The following is a 14,701-nucleotide window of genomic DNA, read 5'->3' as shown; positions in this document are numbered from 1 at the left end:
GGCCATCACTAAATTAATCGTAAATCAGGCTGATAATATCCGCTGATTTACCCATTCTCAATGCCCGGATTTAAGAGTCACAATGGGTAAATGAGCAACAAATGATCAACACGTAGAAATCACCACGGCCACTGGTGAAAAGCTTAAGGTTAGTGTTCAAAGTGCTACAGATTACCTCAAGAAATCGACATTTGACATACGCCTAAAAAAGTATTGGATGTCACTTGTATGTAGAATTAACATCGATTGGAATGAGGTGCTTTGGAAGAAAAACTACAACCAGGAAAATACAGCTAGCGTAGCGTTTTTCATGGAAGAAAAAATCACAGCAGTTGGTACTAAATTTTAAAGGTGCTTGGTCGCCTACTGCCCACAAATCAAACAGAAAAGATGGTACATTTCTTGGAGAGGAAAAAAGGACAACGACGTTCTGACGTTAATCAATTCACTTGGAGCGCCATAGTGTTCAACCTCAATACCTACAACTATCAGATCGGTGTTTTTGTGCTTCCAGACAGCACCGACTTATGAACTTCAGAGGGATGAAGGATTTTGATGGCATGGGGCTGCTTTGAACGATCGATATTGTAGTTGTGGCTGTGGCTCATATCAACTGTACCGCATCTGCAAAATATCTCCTAAAGAGGACTAAAGTGAAGCACTCGCTTCTGAGCTACTTTTTTCATTTCCAGTATTTGCTTTTCTTAAATGTTCTCGTGTCTTGGAGTCTCAGGATGCTTCTGTCCATGTTATTTATTAGTTTGTCTACGACGGTTTTAGATGGAACTTTTATTTGCCTGGCGTTTCCGCTTTTTGCTGTCTTCAGAATAGAGGTTGACTGGATCAATCCCCGTTTCCGTGGCTCAGTGTTTCGATAATCGTTCAAGGTAGTGAAAATGGAACGCAGATACATTGACAATAAGTTTAGTCTTACACAGCGTTTCACGGAATAAACGGAATAAACTTGAGATTGTTCTGATAAACATCTATTTACGTCTCTGAAGACGGTAAAAAAGCGGAAACGTCAGGCAAATAAAGGCTGCATCTGAAAAACCTCGTAGGAACACTAATAGCAAACATCCCCTTCTAATTTTTTTCCTAGCAAGAGCAGTCTTTTATTTTCCAGCGAGTAATAACCGGATGACTCATTCTTCATTGTCCACAGTTTCATCAATCACTCCACAATGCACCAAGGACAGATGTGACGACCACTCCAAATAAACAACTAGGTTCTGCTCACGTAACAGAGCATGACAGAACAAAACGCCATTGCCCGCATAAAATCGGAAACAAGCTAGGAATGTTCCTCCAGCTACGTGAGGATCGAGAATTCGAACAGATTCATGGAGATAAAAGGTCGTGCTTTCAGCGAAAGAATCTCCGGCATAGATGAACTCAAAGAACAAGCACCCGCATACGACAATTTCCGGTTTGCACACAATCTCATTTGCACTCCACGAAAAATCCCAAAATCCTTGGTTTGAATTTCGTGTCTTTTCTGATTAGAGCTACATGCAGGAACCGCAAGATCCCATGGAGTTGGAGTTTTTTCTTCTTCGAAAAAAATTGTAACAACGAGGGATGTGAAACATTAGAAAGTCCGCGTGAACAACGAAAGCTTGTCAGGTGCTCGATGGAATTCAATGAACAACATTGATAGACCATGTATACAGGATGTGAACAATGTGATAGTTCTCCGCAAATCTCAAAACATTCATAAACATACTGGAAACAACAGTTAATATAAAAAGTGACTAAATATAAAAAGTGTTTTGGCTAGTTAATAAAAAAATAAACTGCACTACAAATTGGATAAAGGTTAGAAGCCATAGAATCAGTGGAAGTTCAGAAATAGTGTTTGTGTTGATTTCGCTTCGTGAGGATACACGAAGACTAAACAATGGTATCATACCATTCCACTTTCCTACAGTAAGACAGAAGTGACACATTCTGGCCACAGCATCACTTACATTGGCTTCCAAATGAGGCATTTCTACTTATCTCTTAATAATTCACTTGCTTACTAATCCACTTATTTTTGCTACGCGAAAATTTCTACTGAACAAAAAAAGAAACTGAGATAGAACTACAAAAATTTGACATAAACTGATACGGATAACTTATCAGAAGCCACCAACTGAGCAGATCACCGTCGGAATTATTCGCAAGGTGCAGAGAAGCCTCTAAGGAGGCCCGTTCATGAAATTGTCACATGCTCGTAATGCTGAGAATCGGAAGTGGGATGATGGTCGTAATCCTCGGAGCCAGAAAAACCACGAAAAACCACAAACATGAGACCTTGCAAGTTGATCATTTCTAGTGAATTCCGACGAACGTTCAGGGGGACTAATTCATCCGATTTTATTCAGGAATTTCACTTCAACGGCTGTTATCAGTTCCGTTTTCCGAACTGGGAATGAAGTAACTAAATATGTTGTGCTTTGTATTTCATATGTCCCGTTTCATTAATTTTCAATAAAAAGAACAAAGAGTTAGTAGAAGTAGAATAGCCCAGCCAGGGATGAACAAAGAGTTAGAAACTAACAGTTTAATCACAATAGAAAGAGTAGGATCAGATTCGCGTGGAAGGTGACATATGCGTTTTTGTTGTTTAAGAGGAATCAGAAAACAGCCAACTCCAATTCATCCCATAGTTCCTTCACAAATTAAAGAAGTAGAAAACTTACATTAAAATGATTAAAAATGAGAAAAGCAGTGAAATAATAGTAAATCAATTGTGCAGATAAATTCTGAATAAAGAATAAGCTAAAGTGAAACACTTACCTTACGTAAAACTATTCTGATTTTTAAAGCAAATATATACTCACTAATAATTCTAGACCTAACCCTAACTTCAAAAATTGATCAAGGAATAGGTTCTTAGAAACAGCGGAGAAATGTAATTAATTTCCAGGAAATCTGAGGAAAAAAAGCCAGCATTTAAAATCATTACTCATTCAGTTCTCATCTTATATCCTACTTTTAACCCTCAATAGAAAGTTTATCCTCCTCTTTTTACGGTTACGCGGTTTCACTTTCTTATTTCGCACACTCTTTTTTCTATAAATTTTGTATTTCTAATCCCAAAGTTTCACTTTTCAAACGAGGGAAGTGAATAAAATGAATAAATAAGATGAAATGAATAAAAATCAAATAAGTAAATGCTTCACGGTCCACATACTAGAATAACACGATTAGTGCTACTATTAGTACAATTGTTTATCTGTTCATTTAAGTGTTTTAGCAATCGAAGGATAGCTCGTGTACCTATGGAATGCGTAGTTTGCGACGACAAGTAAATAAAGAATTAAAGCAAAGCAGTAGTTGGGATTGTAACAACATTGGTCGTATACGTAACGATTTCTGATACGCATGATACCATGCTGCAGCGATCGTATCATCGCTCCTCTGGGGACGCACGATTGTGAGTGAGGAGAGATCGCGTTGAAAACGAAAACGATCGCCGTTGTCGTGAATGGCGAAGCGATTAGGTAATTGAGCCACGGGCGCAGAAAAACGGAGAACACGAAAAGGAAACACGCGCCGTTCCCTGTCCAACTGAGGATTACGATACGTAATTGGATTCAGGGGAATCCGTTGACGTGTGGTTTCAGCGAACGCGTTGACGAAAAAGTAGATTTTAACGCTTCCAGCTAGCGGAAGCCATATTTTTGGTGTTTTTTGGTGTTTTTTCCAGCCCGCCATATTTTTGGTGGTCAAAAACAACCGATTAAAGATGACAAGGATATTAGAGATGAAGGAAGGGGTTCCTTGCTAATCTGCACCGTTGTGGCGTCTTTCAGAGTGGGAATGAAAAAATAGACAATATCCTACATATTTGTGGAGAAAAACCAGATTTTCATTTTGTCAACGTGATCCACAAGGTCTCTTGCTTCCAATGATGCGCGATACACCCCTGGATGACGTACTAGACTTTATGTAAGCATTTATTCGAACACAGGTTGGAAGTTATCATATCAGAAAATTCTAGGAAGAAACTGAATGCAAGACGATCTATTGAGAATTTGTACTGAGTGAGTTGCTTCGAAGAATGCCAAGCAAAATGATATGCACTTGAAACATTAATATTATGCAGAGAGAAGATTAAAAATCGAAGGAAATAAAATATTGTGACGTCAATATTTGAAAAAAAAACTAGCGATAACCTGATTTTATCCAGTTTTGCTTCAACGGATCGATTGCCAGTGCAGTCATTTTGATGTTGTCATACAAATACAAATGCTAGAACACAACCATTTGAAAACTATTCAAGTTACTATTACTACTTCACTTAAAAAGAAGGTGTAGAGAAAGGAAAAAAATCAGGAAAAGTAGAGAAGCGCCCAAAATGCCAGAGAAAAAAGAGGTATGGTGCCAAGGTCGAGGGGGTGAAAAGGCCTCGTTGAGTGTGTGGGATTGAACGTGGAAGAAGACGATCAGTCGAAATTTGGCCTATCGATGATTGATCAAATCGTTAGAGGTGTAAAAAAGTTGTGAAAAAGTTGTGAAAAATACAAGGTTATAAAAAAAAGATTACTGTTTTGCAGTAATTACATAAAAATTTAACGAGAAGTCGCCGTTCTTCATCTTAGGCACTGAATTCGTGCAAAGGAAGAACTCCAAGGAAGTAGAAATAAATGGAAATTCGGTAAACTAATATTTGGTTTCAATAAACAGAAGAAAGTCTGTGCTGCTGATTCTTTTCACATTGCCACTTTGTTAAAAATTATGCGCGCTTGGAAAATTCAAGAGAATCGCTGTTCAACCTACTGATGTCGGATTCGTAGAATATAGTTGAAATTCTGAATTTCATCAAGGTTACAAGAAAAGCGTTTTTTCTTCACGAAAAAAGTTACGAAGCTCTCTTAATAACAAATAATAACGAATAAATACAAATAATGAATAAACCGAAAAGGTAAATTCAATGCTCACTCTAGAAGAAAATAAACCAGTGCCGCAAAAGAAGAATAAAAGAATAGAGAGAAATTCCAGTATAGGAAATCTTCAAGAAACAGAAATCCAGAGAAAGGTTTCCATAAATTTGACAAATCCTGACGGATCTATGAAAGCTGTGTCCACGCAACAAACAGTCGCGCATCCAGAAGTTCAAGATAAAAACTGGACAATTGCGGCCGCGATTTACATGAAGAACTCATAGACAGCGCCCGTTGACAGCTGCTGAAAGCGCTATTAGAAAGCTGCGGTCACTGCATGAGGCCGAAGCTGAGGTCACTGAGGTAGCGGAGGTCCAGATTCTCTGCTAGCAAACAATAGAAGAAAAGAACCCACAACAATTGCAAACTGCCACGAAGTTTTGAGAAAACGGCACTCGCTGTATTTGTTTACCATTCTATAGATACGCTAACATTGCCTTTCGGTTCTGGAAGCAATTTCCAACTGGCCGTCAGTGATAAAAATTGTCCAAGTTAAAGACTATATGCGCATAAAATTTATTCTATAAGACAACCATCCCTACATTTCATTTTTTTTAAGAAAATGAGTTGAAAAGAGGGAGGGTATTTAGAGGATAAGATTCCCCACTCAACTTTTAGAAAGAAGAAGAAAGCAAATAGATGAGAGAAAATTCTCGAAAGATATGCGGAATAAATAAGAATATAACAGCGGAAGCTGGAATCTAAAAAAAAACAATCACATTTTATAGAAATACAGGACTCACTGAAAGTATGAGTGAATGAAAATCATCACTAATCCATGCATGAGCAAATGAGAGGAAGAAGTAGCTATGCAATGAAGCTATATGCTGATGAAGTGAATAATCACATCTTATTATGCTGAAAAGTAGAAAATCCGCTGCAAATAAATTTGGCAACCATCCAACGTAGCTGACGCAATAAAAGTGGTCGGCCCACACTTAAGGACTATTTTCGGGAGGAACAACGCTTTTTGGGAGGAAAGGTTAGGCACAACTTGCAATTTTTAATATGGTTAGCAGATAAAGATGGAATTAAAATAGAAATAATCAAACGACTGTTGTTTCCAGGAAGACCTCGAATTATCAAGATTTTGGTCAACATCTTCTTATTCCAACTTTCCGAATAATATTCAAAGTCTTAAAGAGGATATTTCTCATTTATCATACTTATTTGTTTTTAGTTTTCGAGAATCTCCCTTTATTTGCTTTGTAAAAGTGAAACTCATACTGAAAAAACAACGGAAAAGAAAGCATAGGCAGAAGGAAGATTCTCTCAACATTTGATTTAAAATTCATTAATAAAATAAACGGACATGTTGAGATTCCACATGATTTTACCAGCCGGGAAAGGTACGACAACTGGCGAGCTGAATCTCAGAGGCTTCTCATGAAGTCGTGCAATCGTCGTCAGAAAATCCACTATGTAGATTTTGCTTTGCTGTGCTGCTGCTGATGCGGCGAGTCAATTTCCGCACTCTTTCTGAGTCTTCTCGGCTTTAGATTGCTTAACACCGTCTAGTAGATTCTACGAGAAAATTCTAGAAAAAGGTTGGATGGAAAAGAGCACCCAGAAAACTTATTTCATTAAGAAAGAAAAAAATTTTTTAGAGTATAAAAATCCTACTGAGTTCCTTTTAGAGGTTTGGAAACTCACATTATCGGAAATCACAAATTTCTTGAAAAGTGCGGAGAAAGTGAGTCCCAACAATCTCTTCACCTACATATCTTTCAGTGTTGTTTATACTTGCTAGCGTCAATCTAGTGTGAACAACTCCCTCTAATTTCTGAATTGCACTGCACTTTGCATGGCAGATTCTTCGCGGCCGTTTTTTCTCGTTCGCCGTCACTGCATTAATCAAGTGGGAACTCGTCCATAACATAACTAATATAACTAAACCAACGACGAAAAACTTGTGCACTTTTCGCTTCGCATAAGCGGAATGGAGATTCGCAAATAAGTGTAAGCGATCCCGACACGTCAATGAGGAAAACATTGAAGAAGGCAATTTCGGAGTGCTCACGACACGACATGCACTGCCGAGGGATCGACAACTTGAACGAGTTTTCGGAGATTGTCCGTAGAAGTGCGAGTGAAAAAGACTTGAAATAAGAAAATCCTTTCCTCAGCAATCTAAAAGAAAAGACAAGAAAACGCAAGAAGCACGGCTCTCACCCCTTCGTTTATCTTAAACACAGAATTTTGGCTATAAAAACTGAAAAGTAAACAAGGCTCAAATAGTGCAATTATAGATCAGAGAATGAGAATCTAAATTTCGACTGAACCCAGGAATCTGCAGAATTTTTTGAGATTCAGGTTTTAACTATTTTCAGACCAATCAAAGTGAAGAGAAATAAATCTATACCAGAACAGCATTTCATTAAAATACTTGTACTACTAATTACTAATGGCTACAGCTCTGCTCCAACAAAACACTTTCATAAGCAGACACACGGTCACCGAATCGAAATATGTAACCTGACAATGGCATAGTGATTTGTGGTTTATCCTTATCTGAACAACATTTGGGGACCTATGCTCGAGAATACATGCCTCCAAAAATTCTCCGTAGGGGGACGAAACATGAAATATCGCATCCAGCACCGCCTACCGACTACCTGCAAGCAATTATTATGCGTGTAATAATTATTTTATGTGTATATGTGTAACAGTTATTGGTTTTTTAGAGCGCAAAATCAACGAGATCGATAATAACGAGGAAATAACAAATACTAGTGTAAATGGTTGTCATGAAAGTCGTAACTAAAGTCAAAGATTTTCAAACAAGTGTTCGGCAAAGCAAATTTGAAGAGCACACAATTTTTTTGACCACCTGGTGACAGAATCCTTGTATAAAGAAAGGCATCGCCAATTTCAGAGAAAAAAAAATAAAATAAAAATCTCCGCAAAAGTTCCCCACAAAAAAATCAAGAGCAGAGGAATGAAATAGCAGAAAAACTCTCAAAACAATTATAAAACAATTGGTTTTCCGGAAATAAGGAGAAAGAACCAAGAAATATTTTTACCAACTATCATTCCTTGCGAAGACGTCGTTCCGTAAGCAACTCTAAGAGATTTTCGATCACCTCAAAAGCAGATCTGTCAAGAACAGAGGAAACCCTCCGACGACAGCGGCTGCGCACATGCATAAAAGCGAAGCGAAAACATGAATGAATAAAAGAAGGTGTGCGGGGAAAAGAGTTGATATTTGAAGGATAGAAGGAAGGTAGTATCGGTATTGAGGGTCTAGATCTCAGACAAAAACCTAAAACAAATGGGGAGAATATCAAAGGAAGGAAGGAGGAAGAAGGAAGGAGGTTGAAGGAAGAAGAAATGGAAAAAAACTTCGTTAAAAAAGAGCACTATAAAATAAGCGCACAAAAGAAGGGGAAGATGATGATTTTCCAGTTAGACATATTCTTGAAAAAGGGGCGATTTTATCAACTATTTCAGGGATTCGAATGCGGAAAAAATTGTAGAGTGTGTGAAAATCAACAACCAGGAGAAGGCAGCAGTTCATGAAACCTGGGGTTGCAATTTAGCCTCTAACACGTCCATATTCTCGATAAAGCTGTTCCCAAAAAGTACGTTTTCCGTTCAACAAGCAGCGAAACCAAGAGACAAGTGCAAAGAATAAATAAGTGGAATACGATCTATGAAAAACCAAAGATTAGGCAAAATTCTGATGCATGTCATCCTGCGCTCAAATTGAAACGAGGGCCAATGAGTGAATGTGGAATGAGCACGGGCACGCAAATTTCTTGGCAAATCGCCGAAAGCGCTGGGAGATTCACGTCGATCGGAGAGACGCAAAGAAGCAGCCGTGGCGGGTAGCAGCACATCGTTGGTGGAGATGCGCGAGGCATGGAGGCTGATACTACCGGGAGTGGGACGCCAGAATCCATCTCCAGCCATGTGGCCCGTTTCAGCTAACCAGAAACTCATGTTCTGCCTTCCGAGGAGAGAAAAAGTGTCAGAACATTCTTGAGTGCTCAGAGCACGTAGGACAGCAAGCAAATTTGGATTATCAGGCGGAAGAAGGATGAAAGACAGAGGAATGGCCTTCCTCATAGGTCCGCGCGCGGATAAACACCACCGGAAAAGAATATCTGCGTTCGCGATCATAGTTGGCTTGGATTTTATCGTATGATTTGTTGTTTTCGGCGAACGGACAACATAGTTTTCTCAATGAAATGAAATGACCTCACATTCAATAAAGCATTATTTCTTTTTAAAAAAAATGTTGCTTCCAATATTCTCCCGCTCACAACTCCTAGCTTTCCAAAAACTGTGTCATTTTTCGACTGCTGCTTCCCCTCGTACAACCACGCAATCTCAAATCACATCTAAATTCATATCTTGTATGTACAATGTGCTGGAAATTGATGTGATCAAATCTCTAATCAATCAAATTTTGAGTCTCAAGCATCAACAAAAAGAAAGAGATTAAGTGCCAAATATTTAAAATATGAACCACTCAAATAAATCCAGTAATTCCGAAATTATAGCAGCGTTTGTCACTAAAGTACTTTTTGTTGTTAAAAAGATCGCTTGCGCTCTGAAGAACGGTCATCTCGGATTTAAAACCAGCTAATTCATATACTAAAGGAAATTTTCAATGTGAAAACATATATTCGGGTGAATGAACATTCTACTAGAGTATACACGTTTTTTGCACTATTCAAAATAAAATTCAGGTCATGCGCTGAAAAACAATCGCATTGGTAAATAACCAGAGTAAACAAGTCGTTGCTTCTCAAAAACCACAAAGAACGTACCAGGCTCGATTTCAATTTCACAGCGTTGCCGCGTTGCAGGACTCGAACGCGGCGGCGGCTCTGTTGTCTCTTCGTCTTCTACGGATACTGGATTCGCATGACCTGCACCTAGAAACAAGCAGATTTTTATTACTGTCTTCTTGTACATCAAATTCAGCAATAAATTCTGATCCAGAAATGAGCATTGGCGAAAAAAAGCGTTCAAATAAAGTTGAAAACTTCCGTAAAAGATGTTGTTGTTCTTGGTGTCGGAGGGGACAGTAAATGTGAAATCATCCACAATTTTTAGATCAACAAATTATTTATAATTTCAGTTATGGTAGAATACGTTGTTAAATGAAAGATTTCTTTTAAAAAAACACGTCTTTACAGTTCTTCTAGACATGTACACTATATTTTTCCTTTACATTTTGATACTGACGATACGCAGACTATTACATCCTCGAATTTCGATTTTTGATAGACGGAAAACATAAAATATGCTCTCGATTCGAGCAATACTCCGTTTCCGATCTTTTACATAGGTTAAGCAAAACAATCTGAAGCTTGTCCAAGTTCACGGCTCGTGTTGGGTAGTGAAATAATTTATTAGCTTACTTTCGAATTTAAAAATGTCCACAAATAGCTTGTAAGAAGCGTTGACAAACTATTGCGTGCCATTTGAAAGAGGGTTTTTGGCAATTTTTTGTACAGGATGACATTTTCAAGTTCTCTTTTTTGTTTTGCTCTTCTCTTAAGATGGAACAAAACAGAGCATTTTCGACAATATTCGCCTCTTCCATTTAATCGAGCTGTTAGAGCAGCCTAAGCGATTTATGTTGTGTGAGTGGAGATTCCGTTAAAGAACACCGCAAGGAAAACGAGGCATCGACAAGGCGTTGAAAAGCTCGTTGAATGTGGATGAAACTGATGGGCAAAAAAGAAAAGTTCATCTTTGATCAATCCGTTGCAGTTCTTTTGTTTAAGACACATTTTAAAAAGACGTCCATGAATTACTCGCCAGACGGACATTCTAAACAGCATAGGATGAGAACCTTTGACCCTTAGTGAGAACCTATACACTGAACAACTCATGAAAAAAAGAGAGTGACTTTGCAGGTCGAACAATCATCGCTACAGACGCATGAATGTAAAACTTTGAAAATTGCGAGGGACGCATGCGCAGTGGAGGTTAAAAGACAAATAATGAGCAAACAGACCGATATCATCATCATTTCTTGTAGGTGGATTTGCTGATGCTGCATTTGGGGCCAGTGGATTTACAACACGGGATTCTGAAATGCGAGAAAAACTGTGCTTGTAGTGTAGTTCCTGAAAAACACAGTAATACTGTACATTGTTTCTGGAGAGAAAAACAGGATCTGTAGCATTTTTAATTAGTGATTAGTAAAGGAGAAAACTAACGACTATCATTTCCATAAAAACTGCTACTTTTCTAAAATCCAAATAGTTGGACAGAAGGTGATGGAACCGTATTCGGAGAACTTCAGTCTAGGTCAAAGATCTGCACCAATGCAAGTTCGTTGAACGACATCACGAATAAACGCATTACAGTGACAAGCAAGGCGCCACCGATATTCATTTTCTAGGATTTTTCCACCGAATTTGCGTATGAAACGAAATTAACTGCGGTAACTGTACTAGAATAAACAACTAAAGATGGGCAGTAAATTGGCAAAAATGAAATTCTCACGCAAGAAAATGAGAAAGCCGGAACGGAAGATCGAAAAGATTTAAAGACATCACCCCACGAATCTGCAGTGATGGGGGTTCAGGTGGGTTATGCCTATACGGAGTCCGTAGATTATGGAGAGAAGGGTGATTCTGTCTATTTCTTCCTGATTGCCGTAAAAAACGGCCCGGAAGATACGGGTTAGAGCTTTCCGGCGCTATTTTCTACAGCGAGCTCCACTGGAGAAGAAACGGACGGAATCACCCTCCTCTCCATAATCTACAACCCCGTACAGGAACTCTCCACTTGAAATTCGCACTACCCCAGATTTGTGCGGTGATGCCTTTAAAGACGTTCGTGAGTTCTGAAGTACCAGTGAGGTTTCTATCGAGCTCAGAATTCGTCCTCCCCACGAAGAGAAGAATTAAGTTTTGCACTTATCTTTGACGAACTGCACACGAGGTTGCTATAGTAGGGTCAATGCCACGTCGTACGTTGCAGCTGCATAAGCAGTTACGCTCGAAGCAGAGCGGTGGAGATGCGGTTGGTATCGAGATAGGACCACTGCGAACTGCAGTGATGAACGGTTGTAGCAGGGGTCCTCACTCGATCCCTACCGCTACGCCCACCGCACAGCTTCGAGCGCAACCGCTTGCGCACCGTGCTTCATCTCGTTTTGACTCTACTATAACTGACATTACCTGAGGATGTTTCGGCAGATCACCTTTTTCCAAGTCTGAAAGGAGCGAACCTATTTACTACTTAGGCGACCAAATCTCTCCACAGCTAGAAAGACGAAATTCTAAGCCTACGTTACGATCGCTCTATGAACGGCGTCTAGCCTTATCCAAGTCTTTATTCATATTTCATAACAACCTGAGAGGGCGTGATCAGCGCTGATTCCGAGTTCCACCTCCCCGCAAAATGTTACTTCAGTGACATAAGCCATAAACATACAAATAGAAAAGATAATAATCAAAAACACTGCGTATCAGCTATAAATACAGCTGAAGAGACGATATGGAAGCTAGACGATAGACGATATGGATATGGAGCTGCCATGCTCAAGCATCCAGAGAACGTTATTTAGTGTTTTATCATTGAGATAAGTTTATCTGTGTCGTGTTCATTCGATGTTCAAACTGTATTTCAAACTGATTATTTCAGGAGATTATTTTAGAACGAAGAAAAAAAGTTCTACCACTCTCAATTTCTATGAAAACAAGGTGTGCTCTACCCACTAATTTTTTTTTGCGAACAATCACACTTCTCCAGAATTTTTTCTTGATATTCCGATGTTCCACCCCTTCAGAAAATGCCTCAACTGGAAGTATTATGGCGAAACTTACTATTTACTGTGTAACAAATGCTCAGAAGTTTTCATCACAAAAATTATTATCCTTGTAAAATATTACTGTTTTCCAATAAAAATTGTTAGCCACCGCCCGTCAACATAGAAAGAAATTGAGAATTTGCAGTTCTACAGGTTAAAAGTTCTCTGACGACTAAAAATAGGCCTTCTCCATTTGAGAAAATCCAAGCAAAGCAATGCTCTCTTTTTTCTGCGCCTCACCACTCAATACAACGTCTAGCAGCACCGATTTCAGCACAATATTTCCTTCGAAAAACTAGTAACAAAAATTGAAGAGAGTTCAGAGAGTTCTACGGAAACCTCGAAAAACACACATTCGTTCATACTCCTTTTACTTTTTCTTTTTCTTTTGGTCAACTTAAATTCTATACTCATCACATCCATAGTTGAATGTACCAGTGTAATGTAAAACACCGACGTGTTTCCTCTTCGATACTGGGAACTGATATCCAGTCATTTTTTTTTCATCCTTTCTGTCCTCTCACCGATTAAAAAATATATTTCCATAGCTACCATTGAAATTGTGAAAACAACGTCCAATTACACAGAAATAATTCGCTCTTAGCGCTATATCTTAACACTCAGACTATCTTTCCAGATCATAGATCAACTGAAAAAATATGATTGATAACTACGGCTGATAACAGTTATCACAAGATGGGTTGAGAAGAATGGCTGCAGTCATGTCAAAGAAAACATTAACCCGTGATTTAGTTCCAAATAAACATCCGTCGTTCTTTTTCAATAAATAAATAAATTCAACAAATTTTTTCAATGATAGTTTCAATAATGGCTAGTAGTGCAGAAGATCAGATCATTGAAAAGGTGGTCAAAATACTTAGAGATCAAAATGTATAGAGTAAACATTTGCTCAACGTTTGTAACTCGAACTTCAATTCGGATCTACTGAAAATTTCCGTGCGAACTGGAAGCGCATTTTCATCCGAGATGGGGTCGTTTTAGAAAGAAAATCTTACTTTAAAAAAAGATGTCAAGTTATCGCGCTTGAACATTTTGGAAGGAGATCAAGAAAAGTTCTGGTTGAAGAGCCGGAAGAGAAGAAGAGCATTTAAGGACGATCTTCGAAAATTAATATATATTTCACCGGATAATTTCATCCGACTTTTGTGGAGTTACTGGAACATAGCAGCATATGTAGAGCTGTCGATGTTATGTAGAGCAAAAAACCAACCAAACTTTCCATCCCTCGGAGTTGATAAATTGCCAAGCGCGTCTGGTAGAATAAAAATACTGTCTTTACACATCGGTTGGCCCCCGCTATTTATTGCCTGGGCTAGACAAAGGCTTGCTTCGTAAACCTCAAATAATTTTGAATTAAATTCGAACGCGTAGGCGCATCCAGATAGGGGTTAACAAACGCCGTGCACTGTATATTTATCCCTCTCCATATCTTCTATTGGTGAAAAAAAGCAAGTATGCATTTGTAAAAGCATGGCAAGTGAAGTTGTTCTACGAAAATGACCAAAAACTAACAATCTGCTCAGGTTTCCAGCAAAAACCAACCAAAAACCTGTGCTTTATGCAGAATTTTTTGAGGGTGAAAAGATCCTTACCTCTATTATGGCTGGTTTGTCCGCTACCGATTCCAATTGGCGGTGATTCCCCATCGCCGTCGTCATCAACGTGCTGAGGACGACGGTGCACTTCAACCTCAGTAACCTCCATTGTTACTCGATAATCGATCAGTTAGCCTGTGGATACCGGCACTTCACTGAAATCCACAAGTCTGGTTTCTTTGCATAAAGCATCCCGTACTCACAATCGTGGGAACTAGGACTATGACAAAATACGTACATAAAATACGTGTTGATCAGTGTCTAACTATCCCGGAATGAAAACTGTGTATGAGCGAGAATTTCGCGGACTATAAATGTGCCTTCACTGGTCGGGAAAAAGATAATTTCTGTTCTTTTTCCTTCGAGAAAAA

At 38.8% G+C, this 14,701-nt stretch overlaps 1 protein-coding gene across 2 annotated transcripts; it reads right to left on the bottom strand.

Annotated features, from left to right (window-relative positions):
* Positions 1 to 604: 604 nt before the first annotated feature.
* Positions 605 to 14,439, bottom strand: RB195_002391 (uncharacterized protein; the record flags this gene model as incomplete). 2 transcript variants are annotated; one of them, XM_064199634.1, is made up of 4 exons in its annotated part: positions 605 to 624; positions 9,710 to 9,817; positions 10,909 to 10,983; positions 14,328 to 14,439. In XM_064199634.1, 4 exons carry the CDS (start codon positions 14,437 to 14,439, stop codon positions 605 to 607), a joined length of 315 nt encoding a protein of 104 aa, XP_064055515.1. The 2 variants fall into 2 exon arrangements, with proteins under 2 accessions (XP_064055515.1, XP_013299744.2); XM_013444290.2 differs by lacking the exon at positions 605 to 624 and having other exon boundaries at positions 9,630 to 9,817.
* Between the last annotated feature and the right edge of the window lie 262 nt (positions 14,440 to 14,701).

This window comes from Necator americanus, chromosome IV, assembly GCF_031761385.1.
Source record: "Necator americanus strain Aroian chromosome IV, whole genome shotgun sequence".
NCBI classification, from domain to species: domain Eukaryota; kingdom Metazoa; phylum Nematoda; class Chromadorea; order Rhabditida; family Ancylostomatidae; genus Necator; species Necator americanus.
This window is presented reverse-complemented; position numbering and strand designations above follow the sequence as displayed.